The 26,981-nt window shown below is 43.2% G+C and overlaps 1 protein-coding gene across 4 annotated transcripts in view; it reads left to right on the top strand.

Moving 5' to 3' along the window:
- Positions 1 to 26,981, top strand: part of VPS53 (VPS53 subunit of GARP complex) — a 68,832-nt gene that overhangs the window by 16,359 nt on the left and 25,492 nt on the right. For 3 of the 4 annotated variants that reach the window (XM_075771937.1, XM_075771934.1, XM_075771938.1), the window contains 11 exons: positions 3,620 to 3,706; positions 3,996 to 4,111; positions 5,264 to 5,383; positions 11,118 to 11,196; positions 12,413 to 12,556; positions 13,693 to 13,835; positions 14,532 to 14,673; positions 16,250 to 16,351; positions 19,789 to 19,883; positions 24,842 to 25,084; positions 26,560 to 26,707. In XM_075771937.1, coding sequence (XP_075628052.1) covers positions 3,620 to 3,706; positions 3,996 to 4,111; positions 5,264 to 5,383; positions 11,118 to 11,196; positions 12,413 to 12,556; positions 13,693 to 13,835; positions 14,532 to 14,673; positions 16,250 to 16,351; positions 19,789 to 19,883; positions 24,842 to 25,084; positions 26,560 to 26,707 — 1,419 coding nt within the window. The remainder of the gene's footprint in view (positions 1 to 3,619; positions 3,707 to 3,995; positions 4,112 to 5,263; positions 5,384 to 11,117; positions 11,197 to 12,412; positions 12,557 to 13,692; positions 13,836 to 14,531; positions 14,674 to 16,249; positions 16,352 to 19,788; positions 19,884 to 24,841; positions 25,085 to 26,559; positions 26,708 to 26,981) is intronic. The other variant, XM_075771936.1, reaches the window with a different exon arrangement.

The following is a 26,981-nucleotide window of genomic DNA, read 5'->3' as shown; positions in this document are numbered from 1 at the left end:
TAAATGAGTAATGCAAGGTGAACCCTGAGTCAGGCCACAGATGTGAGATTGCTGGATGTCGTTTGTTGTGTAAACCAGTTATGCTGGAATAAGAGCAATTCTATTCTCTTGATATTGTTTTGGTTTTAGAATTTCTGTCCAAAATAAACCATCTCTTAATAAAATAATAACAAAAGCAGTAGGAAAATGCTTTTAAAATTCATGATTTGCTGTCTTCACGGGAGCAGGGAGTGAAGGCAAATGCATTCTCCGCAATATAGAGCGTAGCCTTTAACAGGGCTGTGGTTTCCCCTCTCCTGTTTTACAAGTGAAAGAATAATTGTAAGATACATGAATAAACTTCTGTGTTACACCCTGAACAATTAGACCTACTTTCATGCCCCGAATGTTGGTTTATTATCCCTTAATAATGAACACCATTTATCAAATATGAGGTGTTTTCTCAAAATTGAAATTTGTATGTCCTTGGTTTTGCTCTTTGCTTTTCTTTGCCTTTATGGTGACCAGGAAGATGAAGGGTTTTCTCCATTGTTGGTTAGTTTTCTTTATTTCCTTCCTCTATGTGCAGTATTTTGCTTTCAGATGCTGCAGTTGGAATGTTACAGCCAAAAAGGTTTAATTAGTTTCTTTAAAAAGAACCATAAGAAAGTTTAATTGTAGGCTTTGTGCAAGAAGTAACACTTTTAATTCGGTTCAGAACTTCCCATCAGTTCTACCTGACTAGTGCTCCTTGAATTAAAAAAAAAATATTTTCACGCACTGTTACTTTCAGCAAATTTTATGTATATTTGAAGAAATGTTTTTAATCGCTAAATGTAAATTATATAAAACTCAAACACATGGATGAATTATTATGTTCTGACTCAAGGAATATGCAGCTCTTTTTTAGCAGAGCAGCTAAAGATTTATGTCTTAATGACTAAGCAAATACTTGGAAGCAAATTTTAAGAAACGAAACAAGTGGTTATGAGCAATTCTCATTTACTCGATCTATTAAGTTTGCTGTTGAGTTCTGTGTGTGTTTTCTTTTAACAGTTATGGAAACGTGTCCCCTTCTCTAAGAGATGTGATACAGAACTTGAACAGAACGGCAGGTGCTGTTCAGTCTCTCCCCAGTCATGTTATTTTTTACAGCAGCAGGAGACCACAGTTCTTTAATTCATCAGACGGGGGCAGAGCACATGTTGCCTTGTTCGTGTTTTCCCAGTCTGCAAGGAGGTAAAAGCTACAAGTGCCAGGACCAGGTGATGACACCAGTTCACCTTATTTTTGGCAGTTTTAAGTGTACGAGAACAAAATCCCGTTTTACTTTGGTTAGTGTTCCAGGGACAAATTTTAGAGGGGGAAGTTTGAGCACTGCCGCCTGCGCTGGTTTCCACCAAGCGCAGAGCAATGATCAGCACGAACATGTTCTTCAGGTGTAAACCAGTTTCCCATACATGGTCTCTGATGGTTTTTGTCACAATACTATTAAGCAGCACCATGACTGTTAGAGAAATAGATTGAGCGTGGTTTCTTAACAGTGAGCAAAAGAGAAGCTGCTGCTATGTGGGCAGCTAGAAATCCTTCTTTGGGCCATTATCTGAGGATAAATTATGGGCAGTAAATTTTGAACAGGTCCCTATATTCAAGTAGATGATATTCTATCTCATGAGGAAAACAGCTAAGACAGTTTTCCCTTTGTGGATAGGGATTTTAATGTAAGACCTGTAAGACCTGAGATGGAAATCCTCACTCGCGGTATTGTTTGCTCTGAACTTGGTTGCTGAAGGCTGTGGAGAACAAATGGCTTTGAGCTGCATTTTGATGCTTAAAGTAGCAAGTTGAACGCTCTTTTCCTTGGAGAGCAGGTTAGAGATGCCACCCCTGAGTGAAACGATTGCGGTGCATGGCTGGAGGTCTTAGAGTTCGCCTTGGCGGTCGTGCTAAGGAGAGCTGCTGTGGCTGTTGTCCAAGCCTGCATCTGAAAAATTAGCCCTAGGAGAGGGGAATGGGATTGGAGATGTGTCTAAGAAGTGTACGGCTAGTTGGGAATTTGGGGTGGTCCTGCTGCGTGTCTGCATTGCTCTGTTGTGCTGCACGGTGTGTCGGACCTCCCGTCGGCTCCTTACAGCCGACGCTCCCGGTGGTTCTGCATTCACGGGATCCTGACAAATACCTATCCAGGCAAGTTGGTTTGAGATGATCCAAAGTTTGAGTAAGTTTTGTGAAATTGCCTTGGCTTTGGATAAGAAGGAGGATAACATCTCTTTTTGGGGAATCTTTTTGTTGGCTGGCGAAATCCTCATCTCTTCTGGAGAATTCAGCAGCTCTGACTTCCCTTAGGATCATGCAGAGAAATTAGCATTTAGCATTAGTGCTGAAGCAAAGGGAAACAGAGCAATTGGCATCTGTGAAGAATTTCAGGTTGACTTTTTTTTTTTAACAGACCTATCCAAATCTCAGAATACGCAAGACAGTTACTGCTTGCTTAATAGCCCGCTTGAGTAATGTGCTGCAGCCGTGGTCTGGGACTGAGTACAGAGACTGTAGTTAAATATGTTGAAAGGAGCATTCTTTAGTGCTTTGGTTTGCACTTAATCCACATGCCTTTAAAGGGAAGAGAACAGAAAACTTTATTTTAAAAGGTGGCTAGGCTGGAGCCAAATGAGAAGGTAGGTGGTGGTGTTCATTTCTGATACAGCTGCCCCTGCAGCACGTTTGTGTGTTCATTTCCCTTAGCGAACACGCTATATGATAGCTGTGTGACACTAATAGATAAAGTGTTAACTTTCACATGATTCAGAAGATATTTCAGAGGAGACTTTTTTCCCCCTCTGGAAAATGAATTATAAAACATTTCCAACTTTTATACTTTTATTATAATGCAGCTATGTTCCAGCAAGAGCTCCTGGCGGATAGTTTGCTCATACATTTCCAAATGAAGATGTGTTAAATTTATTTGCTGAAGGAGCTTGTAGCTCGCGCTGTAACCTTGGTCATGGGACTGGATATAAAAACAGAGGGATAGAAGCCCACTTAACAGCGGGAAACAAAGTGGAGCTGGAGCTGGAAATGTTATCAGACTGGGAAGGCAAAACGTGTTGAATTACTTCAGAAGTCAGATTTTGGACGTGTGATTTTGGACATGTGGCTTCACTCATTGAATCCACGTGTAGTTCACACTGGTTGTGTGAGGTCAGGATGCACCATGGTTGTATAAAGGGGACCAGATGCCCCAAGAAGCTTGCAGTAAAATAGCACAAAAATCCAGGCGAGGTCTGTTTTTCCCATGCTCAACCCTCTCTACCTGGTAAACCTGTGCCCTCTCGTCTGTGCCCAGAAAGAGCATTGAAATGTATTGCAGTAACCTTAAACCTATTCATAGTTCTTATTACAGAGGTGATTTCCTAGAATATCTCAATCAGATTTTGCCAGAGCATTATTATAAAGTGGATACTGAAACCCTGGTCCAGTCGGGTTAAATATCCCAGCATGGTACCTTGACTTTTGATATGCTGATGAGATTTTCTTTGTAAGAAAACAGCTTCTCTCCACTGCTCCAGCCCAGGGGCTGTAGGGTGCAACTGTGGAACGGAATGCAGGTTTTCTTTCCACTCTGACCTTGTTTCTTTTCCAGGCCCTGGAAGAAGCCCAAAAAGCCATTCAACAGCTCTTTGGTAAAATTAAGGATATTAAAGACAAGGCTGAAAAATCAGAACAAATGGTGAGCAGCAGTTTCTTTCTAGCCTATGAAAGGGAGGGGGGCACTGACTTTTCTGACTTTTGCTTCCAGTTCTCATTAAGAAGGGAAGATTTTTGTCTTTGGTCCTGCTGACTGGTTGGTAATTTGCTGTCAACCATGTGTTGAATCTGTACCCTTGTCCTTGTGTTAACATGGCTGTAGAGCTAACAGGCTTGTAGTCCCGAAGGGAGGAGAACATCCTTCTTACCTCCTTAAAATTTTGTTGCTGTGGCTTTATATTTAACCAAACTCTTGTTTTTTCATTCACTAGGTTAAGGAAATCACACGGGATATCAAGCAGCTTGATCATGCCAAGCGTCATCTGACCACCTCCATCACCACCCTTAACCACCTGCACATGCTGGCAGGGGGGGTGGATTCACTGGAGTAAGTATGTGAATTTTTAGTGGTACTTTGATGCCACTGCTGAGTACTTAAGTTTGGTGCAGTGCTCTGAATAGGTCTGTAACAGCTGCTTGTTTTTCTGGAGGGAAGTTTACTTAATAGGTTGCAGTCTTGATTTTTTGCTGGCAGATCCTTTCTGTGCTGTTCTGAGTGACCTGCAGCCTGTGTTGCTGTATTTAAAGGTTTGCAGCATTGATTGCTTGAATTGCTGTCGATCCTTGGTGATAAGGAATGAGTCTGGCTTCATTAAAGAGTAAGACAGTCTGTGCAGTTCGATATCCTCATTTGGGATGTGCTCTTCAGGGATTTGGGGGGATTTTTATCAGTCTTGTGTCTTAAACTGGAACAAGATCTCTTTTTTGGAAAGGTCTACTCTAGTTCTGAGAATGAGTTCAAAGAAGCCTTACAGCTTGTACTGTGTATGAAGCGGGGTTAGATGTTTCTAATAATCCTTTGTGGGTTTTTTAGTGTGCTTGAGGAACACACAGGCTCGGGAAATTCAGTTTTTTACATGTTGCATCTGTGAAGTTGCGAGACCCAGGCACAGCCTGTTCTTGGATTGTAGCAAATTCTGCACGAACACTGGGTTGTTAAGTGTTCAGAATAAAAATTTACTTAGGCTGCTGTCTCCATTGGAATGATCCTAAAGGATGAAATAAAAATAAACAAACTTGATTTTTTTTCTGTCAGTTCCCTGTGAAAGCTATTAACAGAAAAGTGAAGGCTAATAGCTTTTCGGCATAATGATTCCCTTCCCTGTGAAGCTTTAACTCACACTTTGTGTGTGATGATGAATGGCTTAACTCAGGTCATTATAGTGAAATAACATTTACTGCCTCCGGACCCATACTGGGAAGCGGATGCATTCAGTAGTTTACGTGTTCTTTGCCAAGTGTTGCTTTTGACATTTATGTTTTTTGAAGCATTGTTAGATGTGTGCCAGATTGGTTTATTTTAGCATCAGTTAAGTGAAACTTTAATGCTGCATTGGAATGTTAATGAAGAGTTGTATATTTTAGAAAAATAAATGTCAATAGGGACTGGCATGACCCAGTGGGGATGAGGTAACCTGTGGAAGTACCACCCAGGATTTTCTTCGAACCTGCCTTTGTAAATGTTTAATTTCCTCTACAGGGCTATGACCAGGAGGAGACAATATGGGGAAGTTGCCAATCTTCTCCAAGGTGTTGTGAATGTGTTAGAGCACTTCAACAAATACATGGGGATTCCTCAGATTCGACAGCTTTCTGAAAGGTAAAATGATCAACCCTTGAGCGCTTGCATGCCTGCTGGGAAGGAAGATTAGGAAATGCATTAGATGGAGTCAGTTTCTCAAGGATGTAAAGACTGGATGTGGTTCTTTGAGCTTCTCTCCAGCCAAAACAAACAGGTTAAAACTGGACACAGTTTGCTCAAATCTTGAGCAGCCTATTCTGTTAAATAACAGTCATTAGGACGGATATAATTAATGAATGACCTGTGCATCTCATTGGCTTTTAATTTACTTACCTGGAGCGATATGTAGAAGTGCAAATTGGTTTTATGTGATCTTCATGTGCAGGTGTTTGTGGTGAACCCTGAGGTGACTCTGTCTCCTGCCTTCTTAACCTCAATGATACAGTTCAGCAGCCTGGCATGAAGCAGAAATAGATGCGTTGCCACAGTGGTACTTGGGGCCCCTTTCTGCCCAGGCGTGTGCCGTACTGCTGTTGAATTGCTGTCAAACTGCGTAGTTGCCCAAGGGTTTAGGCAGGCAGGATTTCTTTCTGCGCATTTGCCAAACTCCGTTATTCTGAGCACCTTGGGTTTTTTCTGGCAAAACGTGCTCCAGTTGCCCAATTCTGCTGAGATTTCACGCTTATAGCAAATCTTCCCCAAATGGCGTGCAGAACACCTGACTGCTCTAACATTTATGCTGAGCTTGTATAGCCTTGATTTTCTAACGTGGAGTTACACATTCAAATTGGTGAGTTTTGGTGCAGCTCCAACAGCAAGTGCCCACCATTCTCAGCAGCAGCAGGTGAAGGCTCAGTGGTGACCAAGCCACCAGATCTCCTAGGGTCTTGGCTTCATTTGGGACGTGACAGCTGGGGAGGGAACAAGGCCCTCCCTGTTCTAGGGGCCATTGCTGTCCCTGGCCGAAACCTACTCTTCCTGCTTTACAGCAGGCTTTATTTCTCTCACATCACACGTATGATGTTTGCTTAACAGCCTGTAGTAGCGCCGAGCCCAGCTCAGAGGTGAAAACAGCCTATTAATGTTAGGGATGAACCTTTTTAATGATGCAGCCATACCTGATAGCATTTATTTTCAGTGTGAAAATTGCAAATCTATCACCACCGTCCTCTCGATGCCTGAGATGACTTTTCTCATTACAGAGGTACTTGAAGGAGCCTCCCAGGCCCAGTAATTAATTTTTTTCGGTGATTCCCTTTGCTAAGACAGCAGCTGTCTGCCTGTGCTGTTTAGTGATGGAAACAGTATTTGAATGATTTGTTTGTAATATTTTCACGTAAATCTGTTGGACTTTCTTTACGGTATAGATACCTCTTCCAGGAAACCCAGATGGAATCCATGAAACAAAGCAAAAGAAAAATCCACCCTAAATCTGAAAGAGAGAAGGGGCCTTGTTTGAACAAAGCATTTGACCATGAGCATTTGCTTAAATGATCATGAACATCAAGGAAATATAAACATATGTCAGTGCTTTTCTGAATTTAAGCTGTTGTCTATTCCAGCCTCATGCTCAGAAAGATAGCTTGCTTCATTGTCTTCCAGAGTGGTAATGCCCTTGGGCAGAAACCTGCTGTCATTGGCCATTTTAAGGCCAGATATAACTTAAGCCTTGGTCCAGAATTCTGGCTGGTTTTCCCTTTCTGATGGATGATTATTTAATACTTTTGTAGTTGCTGATAATTATAGAAAACAATTCATCCTGCTGCTAAAAGGCACGGTGGTTTCGAGTCACGCCAGAGAGACTGGCAAGGACATGGAGGAAAACTTTTGTTTTATTCTCCCTTCAAGATAAGGATCTGAAAAGCTCAAGAAAGTCTGTTCCTCCTATTTTTAGAATTGCCTCGGCAGGGTTTTCCTTCCAGTGTTTACACAGGGAGAGTTGCACCATCTGGTAGCGATAGAAGCAGCTGCTTGTGGGGCGAAAGGAGAGCTGCACCCAGGCTGTTGCTGGGATCTCTTTACCGCTTTGACATCCAGGCAGCAAATTACTACAGGGCGATCTATGGCACAGTAGTATCTGCTTTGGAGTTGGACTACATGTGTATGTATTAGGGCCCAATTTGAAGTTGACTTCTCTCTCTCTTTGCTTGGAACTACTTTTGTGATTCAGGAAACATCAAAGGGAGTTTGCCTGGCTTCTCGCAGTGCTGTTTTTAGGCTGTGAAATTGCTGGGGTTTGATATCTCATGAATTTGGTTTAATGGTACGAGTGAAGCCTCCTTGGATGTGTGCAAAGGCAAGAAATGCTTTAGTAGATGTTGGCACCGACCTGTGACAGTAACCCAAGTCTATTATATACAATAAGTCTATTATATGCACTGCTAAACAAGCAGATTCTGTTGCTTTCTTTAATAAAGAGCCTTTATTTCTTGGCGTGAATGGAGTGAAGCCAAATATGAATGGGAAACCATGGGAAGGAAGAGTGCCTGCTCCGTGGTGTTGGATGTGCTCTTTGTCGTGGGGTGTTCAATTTAGGTTCCTGCTCCCAGATGCTGTGAAAACTAATGATGTGGCTTTAATGTTGCTTTCCACCTGTTCTGTCCCTTTGAAAATAATCAAACAAAATCCCACTGTGAGTATTCATTGGAAACCTGGACTGAACTCTCAATTAGTTGGCTTCTTGTGCTGGTCCTGTTGAGTATGGAGGTAAAAATGTCACAACTGGCATCCGAATGTAAATATTTTCCTCATCGTGTTCCTAAAACAACTTCTTACATGGTGCATTGGAAGTTGTTTGTTGTAGTAAATAGGACTATTTTGTTATCTCTCAATTCTTTTCTGTTTTCTATCTGTGGAGGGAGTGTACAATTAGCGGTCACAAACCCACCCATGAAAGTGGTCGAGAAAGCCTAGCAGATAGTGGAAAAAAGCCTGGAAAGTATTTAGGAGAAAGATGATTATAAGTTTGCCACAGAAAAACAGGCTAGCTCAGCCTCTTTTTATCTCAGCAAGCTGCCAGGCATAGTTTAAGATTTCTGGTAGCTTTGGCTAAAGGAATTGTGGGTTTTAGTAATTTAATGTCATTTGAAACATAACAGTGGGTTTTCTTGTTTTTATTTTTTTAAAGGCAGGGGAAACAGAGAACAAAAGCCACTAATAGTAAAACAAAAGTCAGAGAAACAAAAATCACTGATACTTGGGTAACCAAAGGTTTTGGCACATGCGAGAAATCCCAGGAAAACACAATTCCCTGCTGTGGCGAGGCAAGGCGGCTGCTGCGATACCCCAGCACGCTGCCAAGGTGGAAAATCTAGTCAGGGAAAGATATCCTGATCAAACCGACCTGCGAAGAGATCCTAAACCTGCTATCAGCTGAGTGCCTGGGGTTGCTGAGCCTTGGTGGACAATTCACTTTGTGCAGGTGGTTAAACACACGCTCTCGTGCCTGTGCAGAAATGATCCTTCGGCGGTGAATGCAAGAGAAGCCAGCCATGGGGTCGAGGCTTTTGCCGCTGCAGTTTTTCCATTGCATGAAGACTTTTCTGAATTATTGAAAGGCTCACGGCTTTCCGTGGGGGGCAGGAATCTCTAGTGGCTAAAGCGAGTGCCTTCCTGTGTTCTCTGCCTAAAGCAATCACTCTGTAAAGAGATGGTGTAAAGGTTTTCATGTTTCTGGGTGCATGCTGGTGGAAAAAAATAATTGTATGTGTCTGTGTGTGTGTGTGCTTACATAAGGAGTGATAGTTCCTGGGAGGGCAGTGAGGCTCCCTGTCCTTGTTCACACATACCTAAACCTTTGGCTACTTTGATGTCTCTGCCCTATCCCTATCTTACAAAATATGAAGAGGAAGAAAAGAAAAAAGGCTAAAACTAATTTTCCCTGTTTGCTTTTGAGTGATTTTTAAGCAGGATAGATTTTTTTAAAAATACATATTTTTAACATCTCAGTTCAGCAAGGCATTCCTGCAAGTTTCTTAATTTAAGGATGTGAGAATCCCCATTAAGACTATCCTTAAGTACTTTTCTGAATCACAGCCTAAACCAACAAAACCCGCAGACAGAGCTTTTAACTGCTTGACAGTGCCTCTTTTAAATTTGTTGAGTATTTAGGAATCTGGCTGCTGCTCTTTTCTGTGCCGCCACTGTGCTTGCACTACAGCTGCTGTCAAATGGGAAGGTCCCTGCAACCAGTTGGAAGGAAAGAAGTACCACAGCTGATACTTTGGGTTGTTTAAACACACTCATTCATTTCTGTGACTCCTAATACTAAAGACTTCTTGTTTCTTCATTATTTGAAAGATAATTTTTTTCAATCCATGTTTAGTGTCTTTTTTCCTCCTTTCTCTTAAGGATCAAAGGGTTTGGTCCTGTGATGCTTTCTCAGATGAATTGCTGGTGCTTACTTGTGCAATTTAAGCAGGATTATACCTTTAGCTGTGGCTGCTTGGCTGGGTTCCTCCTTACTGCTTGAATTTCCCACTCCTCCTATTTCAACATATTAATGAATCCCTTTTGTTTTACAGTTACAAAGGTGTTAACTGGGGATCTATACCTGGAAGGGTATAGGAGTTTCTAAAGATTTCTGTGGAGCAGAGAGCTTTAGTGAGAATTAAGTTTGACATTGCAGGCAGGAAGCTTTTCCAGCAAAATTTCCATAAGTAAATCCTGGATAAGGCAGGTCATGCATGCAGTTAAATGACAGATATAAAGTTATATTTCAACCATCGCTTTTAAAGGCCTAGAATTTTCTGCATTTGGCACCATTAAAGAATCCAGCCTGTTCTCCAGCATTATCAGGTCATCTTGTAGTGTTTCACTGCTAATGGACCTCAAATGGGAAGATTAAAGAAGCAGATCGTTCCTTGATAAGGTTGAGGAGTCTTAAACAAAAAAAATAATCCAAATTCTTCTCCCCACAGTCTGAACAAACATTTTCACAAAAGTAAATGTAGCCATTCTTTCTAACATATCAATCTCAGTGGAAAAATCCACTGCTTTGAATGATCAGTTTAGACCTTAAAGTGTTTCCAGTATAATAAAAAGTGACGGAAGAATTCAAGGGCTGCAGAGGGATGTAAGTGCCTAACTGTTTGTTTTGGCTCTTTCTAATACGTGTAGGAATTTCCATTTCCCTAGAAGTATCAATTAAGCCGTATTGACTTTTATTTCTGGAAATTGGAAGCTTTATTCTCTCAGCTAAATAAAGAGCAAGATTGTGGTTTGTTCAAACTTTTTCACCCATTTCATACCTTTGCTCTTTAATGCTGCTTAAGACGTGGAGGATTTATTGGATAAAACCGCAGCCAACAGTATTCACATGGATACATTTAAAAGTAGGTCAGTGCACCTGGAACTGTGAAAGGTTCATGATGAAGATTGAGACATTGTGAAGCTTTTTATGTGTTGGAAACATACTTTTGTTGAAATGTGATCAACGTACACGAATGTAAAGATAAATTGATCACATTGGCATTGAAGAAACTGTGCTGCTTTCTCAGCTGGTTAACTGGCCCTTATTGAAATACTAAATTGCAGCAGGGCAAGAGCACCTAGGATGTGTTCGGAGTCTCAGGGATCGATGCTGCAGAGCTGGAATGGTCATCCCAGTGTCATTCAGGGAACAAACGCTCTCCCAGTTTTGACATACAGGCCTTCTTAATGTGGATGTTTTTCTCTCGCCTGCTTTTTTTGTCCCTTAAAAACCTTTGTGTAGCTGTTAGTGCTTCAGTCCCCTTTGTAGTAACATTTGCAGAAAATAAAACAAGTTGTTTTATCACCCTTTTACCACCCTTGCTTCTTCTGTCTTCGTCAGGGTGAAGGCAGCGCAGAATGAGTTGGGACAGCAGATCCTGGCTGACTTTGAGGAAGCCTTTCCTTCTCAAGGTACAAAGGTAAAGTTCTCACTTCCCCTCTTCCTCCCGTTGAAAAGTGTTGCTGAAAACTATCTGATGTAATTGTCATCAGCTTTTATCTCATTCTACTTCTAGATTTGCTATCACTCTGTTTCAGGAGTTATTTTAGAAAGCAAACGAGCCTCCCAAGCTGTAGGGTGCTAGGTTTATTTCTCACTGTTTCTATCCAGTGAATATGGCAGAGAAATAACAGCCTTCCTCTGCCGTGCTGCGCACATCTCTTGCAGTGAGGTCTGCAAGCCAGGAATGCCCCGAGCAATTCGTGTGTGGCCCTGTAGACCAGAGTGGGGTTCCCTCAGCATCTCACCCAGGTTACTGGTTATTTGCTGGACACAGAAGGTTCACGTTGTGTTTAGGGAAAGCCAAGCACGGGCTGGCTGTTGACGTGCTGCCACCGAGTTTGTCTCTGGTTTACTCAGCACGGATACACATCTGAGCTAGGGCTAAGGCACCAAATGTGCTTCCCCAAAATTATGCATCCAAATGTTCGCAGACAATGAGTGTGGGGAGGATAGGTCTCAATTTGAATTTATTTCAAAGAAAACACTAGCTCTGTCTTCCAGAGTGTCAGCTTTGCTGGTTTCTTCATAAAACTAGCAAGTACAGAAATGAGAAAACTCTTTGGAACAGATCCTTGATGAAGGGCAAATCTCTGTCCATGTGATGTAGCTTCAAAACAGCATATTATTTAAAAATGCTTCTAAATTTTCTGTCTTCTCCACTAACATCATGGTATGCCAATACAGGCCAGCAGATGCTACTTCAGGTGTTGCAAGTTGATCATCTCTGGACTGCTTTTTCCCCCCATTAATTTGGCCTTGCAGTTTTGCTTGTCCCACTGGTCAGCCACTTCTCTTAGCTTTTCCTCAGAACATCTAGGCCGATGAAAGGCTTTGCAGAAGTGATGAGGCAACGGTTCTTTCTGTAGACGGAGCTGGCTGCTCTTCTGCGGTAGGGAGCTTTCTGGCTGTTGAGCTACGGAACAATTTTACAGCCAGCGAAATGAAAGGAGCTCAATTTTCATCCAACAGAAGATAGATGCCTAAGTGATAATAAAAAGTAGCAGCAGAAGCATCAAAAAGAGAAGAAGAATAATGGGAAAGGATAAAACCAAGATAACCTGGATGGAGTACAATTTGCAATCACCCATTCAGCTATTTAACCTTAAATCATTTGTTCCTGTTTATTTTGATAGAGGCCTGGTGGACCCAGCAATGTCCTACGTGATGCGTGTCTAGTCGCCAACGTCCTGGATCCCAGAATCAAACAGGAAATCATCAAGAAATTTATTAAACAACACCTCTCAGAGTATCTGGTCCTTTTCCAGGAAAACCAAGATGTAAGGGAAGCTTAGCAAGCTACATTTGGATTTCACATTTTGCTTTGCTGGCGTTCACAAAGTTCACGTTTCCACAGGTTCCTGTGGTGAAGTGTTTCTAAGCTGAGGGCTCGGAAGCGGCGATTGTGGGTGTGATGTGGACGGGCCGATGAGTTGGGAGGCAACATCGGCTCTGCCAGGATGACTTCCTCCCACCTTAGACCTCGGCTTTGTAGATCAGCACTGGAAGTGTTTTCCCTTCCTGTTGTAAATATATAAATTCAAGTTAGGTATACTTTGTGCCCTGTAAAGGGTTGAAAAATTAAACTCTGAAAATTGCAAACCCCAAAACTTTAAAAGCAACAAAAGAACCCCCTACCAAACACCAAAAAAAACCCCAAAATGCCTAAAAATGCAGGGGAAGAGTTTCCAGGAAGTGATTAATCTGTGTAGCTAATTTTTAAACTTCCTGTCTTGATGCTAACAGCTTTTTAAAAAATTTACTGTAATCATCTTGGATTTGAAAAAAAAAATATATTTTGTATCAAAATATATTTTAAAAATTTCAAAATTTTGACAGTTTCTGACAAAGAGGAGAAAAAGCCTAAAATGCTTCATTTTAAATAGTACTTTTCCATCAACTCTTTTTTTATTAGTCTCTCTACTTTTTGGCTAGAAAGCACTAATATTGGGGGGAAAAATCTGATCCTGCTCATGTTGTAAGATTTCTCGTAGAAGTTTGTGGGCCCACAGTCTCCAGAGTGTGAAAACCAGCTGAACGTGAGAATCCAGGAATTCCTGTGTTCTCATCCTGCTGTTGACTTTAACCTCTCTGTCTGCAAAACAAAGAGGGTGGGATCAAGTGAATTATTATTGGATTGAGTTTTCAGTAGTACCTACATGATTTAGGAGTACTGTTATCCTCATTTTCAACAGAACTTGCTCTCTTAATTTGCACAAGATAGGGTTTTCAGTCTGGCGTGTGTTTAAGCACTTTGAAGAATGACTGTTAGCATTCAAAGTATTATTAATAGCGGTCAAGTTAGCTTTGATCGATAGCCCAAGCTCCTCTGTGAAACTGCAGCAGCACGGTTAAGCAGGCAGGCTGAATATTAGCAGCTGGTGCTGTTAAAGATGATATTCTCCATCTTACTCAGGTGGCCTGGCTGGATAAGATTGACAGGCGCTATGCTTGGATAAAGCGTCAGCTGGTGGACTACGAGGAGAAATACGGGCGCATGTTTCCCCAGGAGTGGTGCATGACGGAGCGCATCGCTGTGGAGTTCTGCCACGTCACGAGGTGAGCCCTTGGGGACCTCACGATGCATCCCAGCAGGGTCACCTTTCTTAAAAGAAAAAGTTGGCTTGTCTTTTGCCAAATCGATCATATAACCTTAGGACTGTAAAGACAGTCTTCATATATCTGTGTAGAGTTGTCCACGATTAAAAGCAAGTGAGGAGTGCAAACCCTGAGGAGTACCGCTAAAACTGCATGTGCTGTTGAGAGAGCAAAATGACGTGGAAATCAATTTTCACTGTAGTAGAGGTAAAAATCAGTAGTATTGGAGGCCAAGTGAAATAGTGAGAGCTGACTATGGTGTGACTGCCTCAGACCGTGCTCTTTGCCAGCCAGAGATGTGGGACCAGAGGAGGGTGCCGGCTGGAGTCCCAGTAGCACCGTTGCCTTTGTTCTGGGACCCCAGTCAGAGACACTGCCCTTCCCCAGGTTTGATACTGCAGGCTTTCCTGGCTGCAGTGGTGCGCTGGGTGTTAGGAGATGGGGTCCTGTTACCCACAGAGCTCTAAACAACTGTGGTTGTGTTTGAAATGTGATCTGTAAAGCAGTTTTATGTTAGAGAGGATCTTGGGAATTAGCTCGAATTTTGTGATGAAAGTGTCTCTAGGGAGTAGACTGAATTACAATCTTACATTTCAGATTTTTCTCCTTACGGGAAACCACATTTGTTTTTTTCTGTTTTCCCCCTCTCTCTTTCAGGACAGAGCTTGCTAAGATAATGCGCGCAAGAGCAAAGGAGATTGAGGTGAAATTGCTTTTGTTTGCAATTCAGAGGACAACCAACTTTGAAGGACTTCTGGCTAAACGCTTCTCAGGTTGCACTCTAGCTGATGGGACAGTGGTAAGGGGATTTCTAAAGAGCAACCCTTTAGTCCACAGCTTCTTCGGTAGAAAAATGCCCCCTCTCACGCAGCTGTGGTGGTAAGGAGAGACTGCAGAAAGCATCACCTGCAGCCTCCTCTTGCCCTGGCAGGTTTGAGCGTTTAGTGTGACTGTGCTTAGTGGTTTGTAATTGGGAAGGTGATTCCTGATCTTGCAGAGTGTGGTGGAGAAGATGGCACAGGGCTCACAAGAAGGAAAATACACTGATTGTGTACTTTTTTGGTTCTCCTGAGCCCTGTGCTGTTTGCAACTGAAGCCACATTACTGTGGAGAACCACAAAGTAATTATGGCATGGTGACTGCATTATAATGTTTGTTCTCTGCATGTCGATGACACATTATAACTAAAAGTCCCCTCTTCTCTTCGTTTCTAGTTACCACACGTTCACCGCATGGTACCAACTTTCAATCCCACATTGTCTGTTGGGTTAGTCTTACTTGCAGGGGCGTTAGTAGCTTCTACTTTTCAATGTCTCATTTGGTAGATTGTAAAGGCAGAGCCAAGAGAATCAGCTCAGTGAATATCTCTGGGGTCATCTCTCTGCTTTTTCTGCCTGAAATATCAGCCAAGAGCTCTGCCAGCCCAGTGCCCTGGGAGCACAGAGTCCACGTGTGGCTCAGAAGCCACCGATTTGAGGTTGGCTTCTCTGTCCAGCTGGTGTCTTGAAGCTTACTTGGATGTGATAATTCAGCCTACAAGGCAAGCCTGCTGGACCTGTTTGTAATTTGCTGTGCATCAGTAGGTTCCGCTAATTAAAAAGGGAAGTCCTGTAAGGTTTTCCTCCTGGCTGAATTTAGATCTCTCAAGAATATGGCTTTATTTTTCTGACAAATTTCATGGAAAATTTGCGGTTTTAATTAAATTGGCTTCACTGGGCTGTTATCCTTTTGGAGAAGGTAGGCACAGAAGCTGTTAGAACGGAAAAACAGAAGGGGAAGGTGTGGCTTGAAATAAAAGAACATCCTCTGCCCACCTTTCTGAGCTGCCCGGAGGCTATGACACTCTGGATGTCATCATCTGACCTGTTTTATACACGAAATCAAGGCCGTAATTATAAGTGGCTATCTGGCGAGTGCACAGTGGGGACAAGCAGTCTGCTGGGAGCAGTAATGCAGGGTTTACTACAGCAGCGGAGTTTTGGGTCCTGCTGTCCTGGGTCTTCCTGGTGGAGACCACGTGCTTTGGAGCGTGTGGTTTGAGAGAGTGGAAATTTGGTGCCAGTCAAAATGCCCCTTCCAGGAACGATTCAGGCAGAGCGGGTGAGCGTGGGTGCAAGAACAGCAGGCTATAAGAGGGTGCTGGAGTGTGCTGGGGGGGCGATGGAGGGGGAACCTCTGGCCCTGTTGTAGGAGAGAGTGTGCTCTAACCTTGATGGAGAGGCAGCACGTGGCCCTCTGCAGTCACCTCTGTGCTTGGGGAAGACAAACTGCTGTACAGTGCTTTGAAGGGCTTAGTAAAGCAAAGCATGGATGCAGCTGTGTGCCAGAGGGGGCAAAACAGACTGTTCTCTAAGGAGCTTCCTCTTTTTGAACAGAAGAAGCCAGAAGTGCCACCTCCCTCCACCAACCCATTTCTGGAGGATGAAACTGGGACAGAGACAGATGAGATTGTGATCGAGAAAACTGATACGGACAAAGTAAGTCTTTGAAGTTCTCCAGTTGTCAGTGAGGCGGTCTCTGTGTCAAAATCTCTGGTGGTGCCTAAGCTTTTCCCATCACATTGATTTGAAAGCTTTGTTTCCACAGCAATTAATTTAGCGTAGTTTTGATCCTCTGTGCAGCATACAGGCTCCCAGTACGACCGTGGTTTGCTCTGGCTCACTTCACTGAAACCAAAGCAATCTTTATTTCGGTTAATAGTGTGGAGACAATCCCGCCACGTGAGAGTGAGTTGGATTCTGTTCTAGCCCGTGCAGCAACAGCTCAAAAGTAACTGCAGGATTTCTGTCAAAGATGAACTAGCATAGTTGGGTTTTCGGATCCCAGAAGAAGCCCCCACTGCAAGCAGTTGCAATTCATATTTTGCTTTGTCAGCCAAGCAAACTTAAGTCTGGAGTCACCAGGCAACTCACTGAACTTTCAAGTGTCACTTCTAGATTTTCACTCCAAATACATGATTTCTGGGATTTTTATCTCTATAGTGCTTTTCATCCATTACCTCTGCAAAGCAGGCAACACCTAACCACTTGTAAAAGCACTGGGTTTCCAAAGCCCTCTGCAAACATTAAAGGAGCGAATAGTAAATGCAATTGTTTTAATTGGCACCAGTATCAAAGCGTGTAAGCCCCATATTTTTTACTCACCAGACAGACGTTTTCTAAGTGTTCAATTCAGAGTTGCTTGGGGAAGGTACTACCCTCTGTTCGGTGAGTTTACAGCCCTGTAAACGGGCCATTTACACCCTGATGGATGACCAGGGCCCTAGGACCTACTCGGATCCTTGCCCCTGGGGTGTTTGTGGGGTGGTAGCTCTCCTCCAGCACAGTTTGGTGCATTGCATCCCCTCCAGATTTTCACAGGAGCAGGGCAGCCCTCTGCTTTCCACCCACAGCAGAAGTCCTGAAATAGAATGATTAAGCAAAGTTTTGTTCTTTCCATTAAAATACAACTTGGCCAGGTGGTGTTGGCCAGACTTTATCAGTGATCTAGAAGACAGAGGTTGGGAGCTTGGGGAAACACCTGTGTGGTGTATTTTTTGTGAAGAGCTTGCTTTCCACTGTCTGTAATGGCTGGGGGAAGCTTGGCTCCGATGCGCAGTGCTGGACTGAGAGGACATCCTTGGAGAAGTCAGTGGTGCTAGAAGGCAGGTGAAGAGAGAAATTGCAAAGCCTTTTTTTTAGGCTGTTTAGGGCTGGTTTTAGCAAACAGTAGAATACCCTGTGCTGGCCAGAAACAGTTGAGGTGCTCTGCTCCCTGTATTTGAGGAGGCTGGTGCGAAGCCATCCATTGAGCTATCCCTTGAAATGCTGTTTGTGGTGAGGCTGCCCTTATTTTTCTGGGTACGCCCTCCGTTAGTGCTCACAACGCAGTGCTGGGCTCTACTGCAAGGGCAGTTGCCCTGCAGGCGTCTGTCTGCCAAATGGGAGCCCCGTAAGCCCCGGTATTTCGGTTTCAGAGGGCCAACATCTGAGGGTTAGTGCTGGTGAGTTCATGTTGGAGGTCTCATCTTCTCCTGTCACTCGCTGAAGAAGAGAAGGGACAGGAAGGGTTGAAGATGAAGAGTTTTGAGTGGTAAAGCTCTTCTGAGACACTAGTCCTGAGAATTCAAGACACTTGGGAGTGTAAGAGGGAGCACAAGAGTTGGGGGGGGGGAGGGAATCCATGTTAAAAAAGAACCTCTTCTAGTGAATCCTAGCAGTTCGTTTTAATCTGTTTACTTTGGATAGTAATGAAAGGAAACTGGGCCAGCTGCAGACCTCCTTACTGTGACAACAGTAACCTTTTATTATTTCCATCATACTCAAGGAGGAAATAGCTTAAACATCTGCAGCTTTTGGACAGGATTGCACGCTCAGAAATACAGCTTCACTGCTACTGTTAAAAGATTTAGTATTCTCTCCACCAGACATGCTGGGAGCAGCGTGATGCAAAGACACATGCGCACACACAGCAAACCAGTCCTGCTTTGGGAGTTGACTCTTCCAGCCTGGTAAATCATAAACATCATGAATCTGCAACCTTGTGTTGGCGCTGCCATCCTGGAGGCTTGGCGACTGGAAGGTTTCTGTAATTACCACCTATTGTTTTCCTCCCGGCTCCGATGAGCGTGTGCGTCCAGCCGCAACGGGCAGGCACTGGCAGAGGGGCTGGGGCAGAGAATGCTGGATAGTGGCTCTCTCCCAAAGCTGTAAAAACGTACATTCTCCAGTCATGCTCGTAGTGAGAAGGTTCATGAAGCCAGTCTCATAGAGGTGGTTTGGTCTCCATAAAACCGTTTGCTCGCTTTAGGTTTGCAATCATATGTTAGTATTCATTGTGTCTTTGAGTCTTAATTACTTCTGAGAAATGCTTGTCATTCTTTGCTATTACTGCAAATTACTTTGTGCCACCTCCTCTGTCATTTAGGGGAGAGTATGTCCTTTAGGCTCTCTTGTTTTGTTTTTCTTAGACTAAAAAAAAAATTCAGCTGGAAAAATTCATATCTTCATTGGCTGGGAGCTGATTCTGGCTTTTGTGGAGAGAGGCAAGAATTCCATTCCAGAGTCACTGCAGCCCTCTTTGCAGGCAGTGAAAAATTGTCAGCTTGCCGGCAAGCAAAAAGAAATATTGCCTATCAGTAAAAAAAAAATTAAAAATCTAGCTGTAGAGCGAAGATGAGCTTAAAGGCGCTGCCCAGCCTGGTACTCAAACATGCACACCGTTAAGCATATGAGCAGTCCCAGTGGCGTCAGTGAGATGAGCTTGGCCACTGCGTAGAGTGCAGGACTAACCTAAAGTGAGAGTAAACCGGATGAGTCCCAAATGGCATGTGTGCTTAATGCTGTAAATATGATTTTAAAAATAGAAGTCTTTGCATCCCCAGAAACATGTTTCACAGTGAAAGCAGTCCCATAATGTTGCCTGTATAAGTTCAGCTCCTCCAGTAATTGCATTCTGTTTATCTAAATAAAATTCATCCAGATGAAGCCTGTAACTTTGAGTTATTATCCTTAACGTTCTAAAATGTAGGGGTTTTTCAATGTTGCTTCCAAATAACTGCTGCGTTTCATTTCAGAGGTGACTAGTGGCGTCTTGTTACTATTTGAAGGGTGCAGCAAGGTTTTATTTACAAACTGCATTCAGATTCTTCTACTGAAAACGGTTAGCATGCAGCAGTCTTCTCTTTAAGGATAAGAATATTTTACACGTGAAAAGAGAATTCCTTGGAATACTAACAGCTGTGTAAGAGCAAGGGAAGACTTGAACACACTGACACTGTATAGACTGTTGATTACATTCCTTTGATTATTTGACAGTAAATTTGTGTGTTGTAATATTTCTAAAGACTTAGCTCCTTCTGTGCTGTTGCACTCCTGTTTCTTTCAGGTCTTACAGGGCAGATTTGAAACCAACACTCTTAAATGTTTTCTTACAGCCAAAGAAGCCAAAGGTCCCTGACAATCCTTTTCACGGCATTGTTTCCAAGTGCTTTGAGCCTCACCTTTATGTGTATATCGAGTCCCAGGACAAGTGAGTAGCCAGCATGCTCTTTTGGGTTTGTTTGCTTTTGAATGTGTATTACAGTTGCATTGTACTAGATTCTCTACTCAAGCTGCAGAAAATTAATTTCTTCAAAGTCCGCTTTCTGATTTCATCAGGAGCAATATGCGTGGTTCGAGAAAGTTAGAATGAGTAGGGCCTTTGCTCGGGCAAAAATGAGCGTTCAGAGGGCTGTGGATGTTGGTTTCATCTGTAATTGCAAAGGCCTGCAGGAATGATGCCCGCTGCCTTTCTGCGGAAGAGGCTTAGTGTTTCTGAAATTGCTTCTGTTGCCTCTGCAATTCCCACTGCAAACATATGCCTTCCTTTCGTCTCATGTCTTCCACAAATAGTAGGTTTGCTTTTTCTGTAAAATACACATGTGGCTTCGTAGCAGAGGAGTTTCAAGATTTGCTTTATAGAAATAAGTTATTTGAGATCCTTAGATGAAAGCTGCTGTAGATGAGCTGGCTGTAAGATAACATTATCATCGCTCACAGATTGGGACTTTGTCAGGGGCTTTAATCCCTGGAACCCTTCTTCATCTTCCTCTTTGACTTGCAGCAAAATAACTTGAATGAAAGGAGCTTTCAGCTTAGAGCTCTGAGAAGTTTTTAGAGCTCTCACCGCACTTTGTTGAGCGCCTTGATTCGCACCAGGGTTTAAATAACATCTCTATAACAACTGCAGTGCCAACTGGGAGAGGAGATAGTTGAAAAAGGTTCAGTACAGTCTTTTAGCGCAGGTTAGTGGCTGGAAAGGAGAAAGAGGTGCCTGCCTCATGTCATTCATCTGTCTGTGCCCTTCTATCTTCCAAGGACTTACAGATGCGAGAGTGCATATCTCGAGGCTCTTGGTGCCCTGATTTTGTCCAAACTCTAAGATAGCCATCTTGAAAAAGCTTTCCTTTGTCCCATCAACCTTTTATGCTTTAAAAATAATTAAATAAATAAAACCTTGCACAATGGCCTGTCATGCTGGGTTTAGATTCCGCTCTGCAGTATAACAAAGGGAAACAGATACTTCCCTCAGCCAACTGAGCACTAACTTGTTTGAATTTTTCTTCCCTTCTCACTGGGGGCCATTTTAAGCCCCGTTTTGGTAATTCTACCCCGCTGTGCTCCTAGCCCTTTCGGTTGCTTTCCCCCCCCCCCCCCTTTTCCTTTACAATCGTGAGATGTTTTATATTAGCTTTATAGCCATGGGCTGCAAGGAGTTCAAAGAAAAACTGCCACAGTATTCCCCATGCTGCCCCTGTCTGCCAAAAATTGCTTTCCATTATGATTTTCTCTCTTCTTCCCCCTTTGATTGTACTTTTGAGGAATCTGTTGCTGACGTCTGAAAATGAGGAGTTGCTTAGATAATTAATTGTCTGTTTGGGCTCTGAATAGTGAGAGTAGTGTGACAGTTTTGTTCATCGTTGCCTTAAGTCTGTGACAGAAAGCAGCCTGGACCTTTTTTCCTGAAAAATTGTTTCCATACCCATTTAAAGAAACACAGTGCCAAAATCTGTAGCAATTTAAGAGGAGACACCTGAAAGAAAGTCTTTAAAGATGCTGCTCCTCCACCCTTAGCTGCAGTGTAAATATCACATTTCTTAAGAGCCAAGCAGATTTCATTTCTGCCCCTTTGGGATACGCGTCTTTGGCTCTTCTTTGTGGTCTGTGGGAGCCACAGGAGCGTACACGTGTGAGCTAAGCTCTTCTGCTGGAGTGAAGGAAGAGCTGTCAGGTCTGCGGTGTTGTGAGTATGCAGAGCTGTGGTTAAGTGTGCTAAAATGCACGTGGGCGTTCAGATTGTTCAGAAACTGGCACTTTCTCTTTGTGGTGTGTGTTTGCGGTCTCGTGAGCAGAGGGGCTTCCAAAATGCCATGGCAACTATCCTACAAGTGGTCCAGGCACCTCAATGCCGTTGCCCTTCCCCAGCGTCCAACAGGTACCAACTGTTCACATCACCGAACAGACCAACTTACCTTGCACCATGTTCTTCTCTCATGCCGCCGAGGAGTTGCCTAGTTCCTCTCGTGATTGCCAGAGATGCAGAAAGTACACCAAATAGGTGAAAATAAAAAGGAAGAGGAATATAGGAATGAAAGGATTTAAGAACCAGAATGAAATTCCCTTTGTATGATTTCATTTCGTATTTTCTTTTGGTTCAATTTGGAGAGTTCTTGCTCCTGATAAATACGCTACTGTTAGGAAATACCACATTTGCGCTACCAGAGAATTTTCTTGGAGCTTTTTTGCAGAGTCTGTAGAGAAAAATGTTCATTTTCTGTAGCTCTCCTGCCTTCTTCATGTTTCATCTCCCAGTAGGTTTTTCTACCAAATTCTTTGTGCTCCCATTGTACCGCACAAAGGTTGTTAGTCTTCATATTGTATTTGGGCCAACTGAGACTGATGTGAACTGAGGTGTGCATTAATAATATATTAGTTCCCTTAGTGTCTGGTATCCTGATGTTTTGCTTGTATCAATCCTATGCCGAAATAAGAGCAGTCCTCATAGCCTGCCTTTGATGGGCAGTTTGTCCAGGTTAGGATCAGAACAAGCATGAAGCTCTAGCACTGCTCTCCTAGCTCTTTTGGACAGCTGCATTTGCTCATTCATCCCACTTGACAAGACCTTGGGGGACCGGGAAAATGTAGATACATTTCACGAGAAGAGGAGAACATGTGGAGTAAGCATAAAGAAACAAAAGCCATTGACATTCCTCACTGCATCTTGAGACTGAGAGAATGAAGAAAAAAAAGGGGGGGGGGGGGGCGGGTGAATAGTAAGAAAGCTCCACTTTGTTGCCCAGATGGAGCAAAGCACAGATGCAGAGGTGGAAATGCAGCTGTTTAATTTAGTGGGACTTTTGACAAGGAGCAAGCCACGTCTGCTTTACTTGAGAACCTGAAGGAATGCTGGAGCTTGCAGCACGTGTGAGCCCTCCTGCAGCAGCCGTCTGTTTGGCTCTCCTACAGCTACAGGGGGAGGTATATTTTGCTTCACTGTGGTCGAATGCAATTAATGCTTCGGTTCAGCATTCAATTGCTCGTGCCAGTGTAGAGATTTATCACATCAATTGGGCAGCCTGATGTTTTTACAGTTCTTGTAACAAAGCCGAGGAACTGCGTGTATCTGTGGAATCAGAGCTATGTAAAGTACTCAAAGCAGCGAGCAATAAACATGAAAAAAGGGGCTACTTGTCTTTGCAATAGCCTCTGAGCCTAGCTTGAGCCCTGATATTGCAAGCACGTTTCTGCAGATTAGTTTGGCCCCACGGTAGGAGCTCATCTGTTTTGGTGCAGCAGTCTGTAAGTTTATCAGGGAAGAGACAGGTCACCTTTTCTACTTGTGCCGTGTTGTGGGTTCACTAGAATCAGAGTGGTCTTTCTCCTTCACAAGATGACAAGAAAGGACAGATACTGGTGAAAAGCTTCCATCCTTGGTGGGTTTTTTCCCCTTTCATTGACAGAGGTAAGTGAGCATGTGCTGGAGTCTCAGCCGCTGTGCCGTCGTGCTGGCAGTAACGCCGTCCCCATCCCTGGAGACCCTAATGCAGTCCCTTGGCATGAACTCTCGTGGTGAGCTGGGTGCCCTGTGAGCTGGCCTGTGATTAAGAGAACATTTCAAGTTGAAACTCTTTGACAGGCTTTTAAAGAAGATTTTTCATTTCTATGGACAGCATTGCAATTCTGTCAAATAAGTCTGTTCCTGAAAAATAATGATAATATATTAACTATGAAGTAATGCATTTTTTTTTTTCTTTCTTAAACAACAGTTCACTTTCTTGTGGGAGGTATAGTTCAGGTTCTTTCTTCTCCCATTCTCCTTCTAAGGATTTGGCTTTCTCTTGGGCGCTCTGGATCATGGCACAGCACAGCCATTACACCCTCAGCAGTGAGAGGGGTGAAGGCTGTGCCGTGGGAAGGGGAGAGCTGGCGGAAGTGGAGACAAGACCACAGTGGAAACGGGAATATAAAGTTCAGGAACTTCACAACTCCTTTTGGTCAGCAGAGTGCCACTCTGTCATTTGAAATGTCCATATATTCCTCAAAAGCCAAACTTCCTTGTGGAAGGTTGCGTGTATGTGTGTGTCTGGGGGAGGAGGTTTATTGCTGTAATTTATTTCATCTGGCAAAGGTTACTCCACTGAGCTGAGCTCCGGTGTCAGGAGAGCTGGTCTTAGTTCCTGACACGGATATGCTGTCTCTGGAGGAGTGTAGGACCAGAGGAACTCCCCAAGATCAGACTACTTTGGTTCTGTATTGATGGTTCTGGCCCTCTGCCATGCTGAAAAGCTTTTTTGTTGTGGTGAAACGGTGAAGTTTATTGTTGCCTAAAACCCAAAATATTTGAGTAAGGACCACTTGAGACAATAGAAGGGCTTTTTGTGCTTTTAAAAAGAGTTTAAGTAGGAAGTGCACTTTGCGCTTATGCTAAATAAAACTTTTTTAAAGGATATGTGAAGTTGTGCAAAACCAGGTGGTATCCAAATGCGATCGAGAAATGGCAAATGGCACACCATTTTGAGCACATCCCTTTCAAAGCTGTATTCCCTGAGGTCTGCTCCGGAGGCCGATGATATGGGAAGCCCAACCGTTACTTTTGCCGGTGCCAGGAATGAAACTTGAGCATACGCTTTATGCACTTGCATCAAGTGTGCTGAACCCAGTCCTGGCAAACTCGCGAGCTTTTATATGTGACTGGAGAACAGATTGAAGCTGACACTAAAACTCTGGAGTACAAAAGGTCGTTACTCATCGGTCCGGTCCGCGTTATTGTATGAGCTTTGTGCTGAGAGGGTGGAGATAAGAAAGGACTGGAATACCCAGCTGCTAAAATCTGAATGTGTTTGCTGGTGACACAAGACAGGGCATCTGGTTTTAAGCATTATTCTCTCTCTTCCCTCCGTTTCCTCCCCCAACATACTAAAATATCTCTCTGTTGTTCCCCCTCATCAGAAATCTTGGTGAACTGATTGACAGGTTTGTGGCTGACTTCAAGGCTCAAGGTCCCCCCAAGCCCAACGTGGACGAAGGAGGAGCTGTCCTGCCCAGCTGTGCCGACCTCTTTGTGTACTACAAGAAGTGCATGGTGCAGTGCTCCCAGCTCAGCACAGGCGAGCCAATGATAGCCCTCACCACCATATTCCAGAAGTACCTTCGGGAATACGCCTGGAAAATTCTGTCTGGAAACCTGCCCAAGTGAGTTTCACTTCCCAAATGCTGCAGCACCGTCCGGTGAGACGTTCCAGTGTGGAGCAGATGCTTTGTAAAGATAATTAATAAATACATACTCGTGAACACTTACGTTTCACTGTCAAAGAAAGCACGTAGCAGCAATGTGACTACATTCACTTCCCGATTTTATTAAAAGTTCAGTTTATTGAACTGAGAAACAGCAGGAGACCAAATGGACAGTCACAGCATTGTTTTTCTTTTAAGGGCCCCTGGAGGATAGCTTCATATTTGGCTTTGATTAGCAGTCAGATTTACAGTTTCTCGAAGTTCCTTTTGAAATGCCAGCCCAAGTCTCTTCAGAGAGGTCTGGCTTTCAGAATTGCACTTAGCCTGCCACTTGGGTAACAAAGGCATGCTGCAATTCTTAGCTGCCTTAGCTGAACATTATACATATAATAATTTATAATGAAGGTGGTTTATTTGTGTGATGCTAAAGTGCTTACCTGTAACTCCCTCTGCTCTGTAACATTTTATATATGTATGAATAAAATATGTAGATGTAAATCCAGTGAAAATAGAGGAAATCATTAGGGGTTTACACCAATATGGATAAGTAGGCGTACAGGCTAAAGGAGCTCCTTGAGATATTGCCAACCTTAACTACAGATAACATTGTATGCTATTTACCATCTTCAGTTTGTTTCCCTTGTAAACCTGGGAGCAGCAGAATGAATTTCTGAAACCAGTAAAATCTTTTACAGATGGAAGGGGAGAGGGTTACATCCAGACAAGTGGAAAGATAAATTTAATGTGCGTTCTCCATCAGACCTCAGTTGCATTCTTTATACACATTTTTTTTGTGTGCTCCATTTTTGCTGTCCAAGATAAATATCACTGTCCTATTTTTTTAATGGATTTGGATTATAAAGAGTTGAGAGGTAGGGAATTTCCTGACTCTAAACTGTTCTGAGTCCTCCTTTGTTGATACACAGCCGTTAATCATTGGAAGACGGTGGAAAGAAGCTGCATCTTCTATAATTTACTGTGTTGATAGCATCAGTTTTTATAACAGGTTACCAAAGTTTCAAATGCATGTTGACATCTGTTTAGGACTGAGAAGATAAATATGACAAGCTCCCTGATAGTTACTGAGATTTTTCTGTAATCTTTAATTAGATTTTGAGTAACTGGCAGCAAAGGTGAAGCTAGCTGGGGAAGGCTGTATTCCATTTGAATCCTGATGTTGTGAATGAGTGAGTTGTCCTTTGCCTGAAGACTTGATATGAAGTTCTGTTTGTCTTTCTAAAAGCTATTCTTTAACCAAAACAGCAGTTGTGGGTTTGACGCAGAATGACACTGACCTGTGTTGCATTGGATTTTGTAGTCATAAGGGCTTTTTATGGCATTGAAATCTAATTTTGCAATGTGTACGCTTTGTCTGTACACCTGAAAGCCTTACAGGTTTTGTCTTTTTTTTTTTCTTTTTTTTTTTTCCCCAGGACAACTAGCAGCAGCGGTGGGCTCACCATCACTAGTTTGCTGAAAGAAAAGGAAGGCTCTGAAGTGGCAAAGTTTACTTTAGAAGAACTCTGCCTCATTTGCAGCATCCTAAGTACTGCAGAGTACTGCTTGGCGACCACCCAGCAGGTGAGCTTTCCTCTGCAGCACCTCTGAGATGGCACCCAGCACCAGCCACCTCTTCTGTCACGAGATGCTGCGCTGCTCCCTCTTCAGGGGCAGGCTGCTGTGGAGACTGGAAGAGTCAGGAGTACTAAAATACCCATAGTAGCGTCGGCTCCACATAGCATCCCATTGATTATTGAGCTCTGCATTGTTAAATCTATGTTTCAAAGAAAGAAAAGCATTGATTTTGCTGTTTCTACCTCAGAAAAGTAATTTGTTTGTAATCCTGCTTTGCAGC

Source organism: Balearica regulorum, chromosome 19, assembly GCF_011004875.1.
Source record: "Balearica regulorum gibbericeps isolate bBalReg1 chromosome 19, bBalReg1.pri, whole genome shotgun sequence".
NCBI lineage: Eukaryota > Metazoa > Chordata > Aves > Gruiformes > Gruidae > Balearica > Balearica regulorum.
The sequence above is the reverse complement of the archived record's forward strand: the minus strand, read 5'-3'. Positions and strand labels throughout refer to the sequence as shown.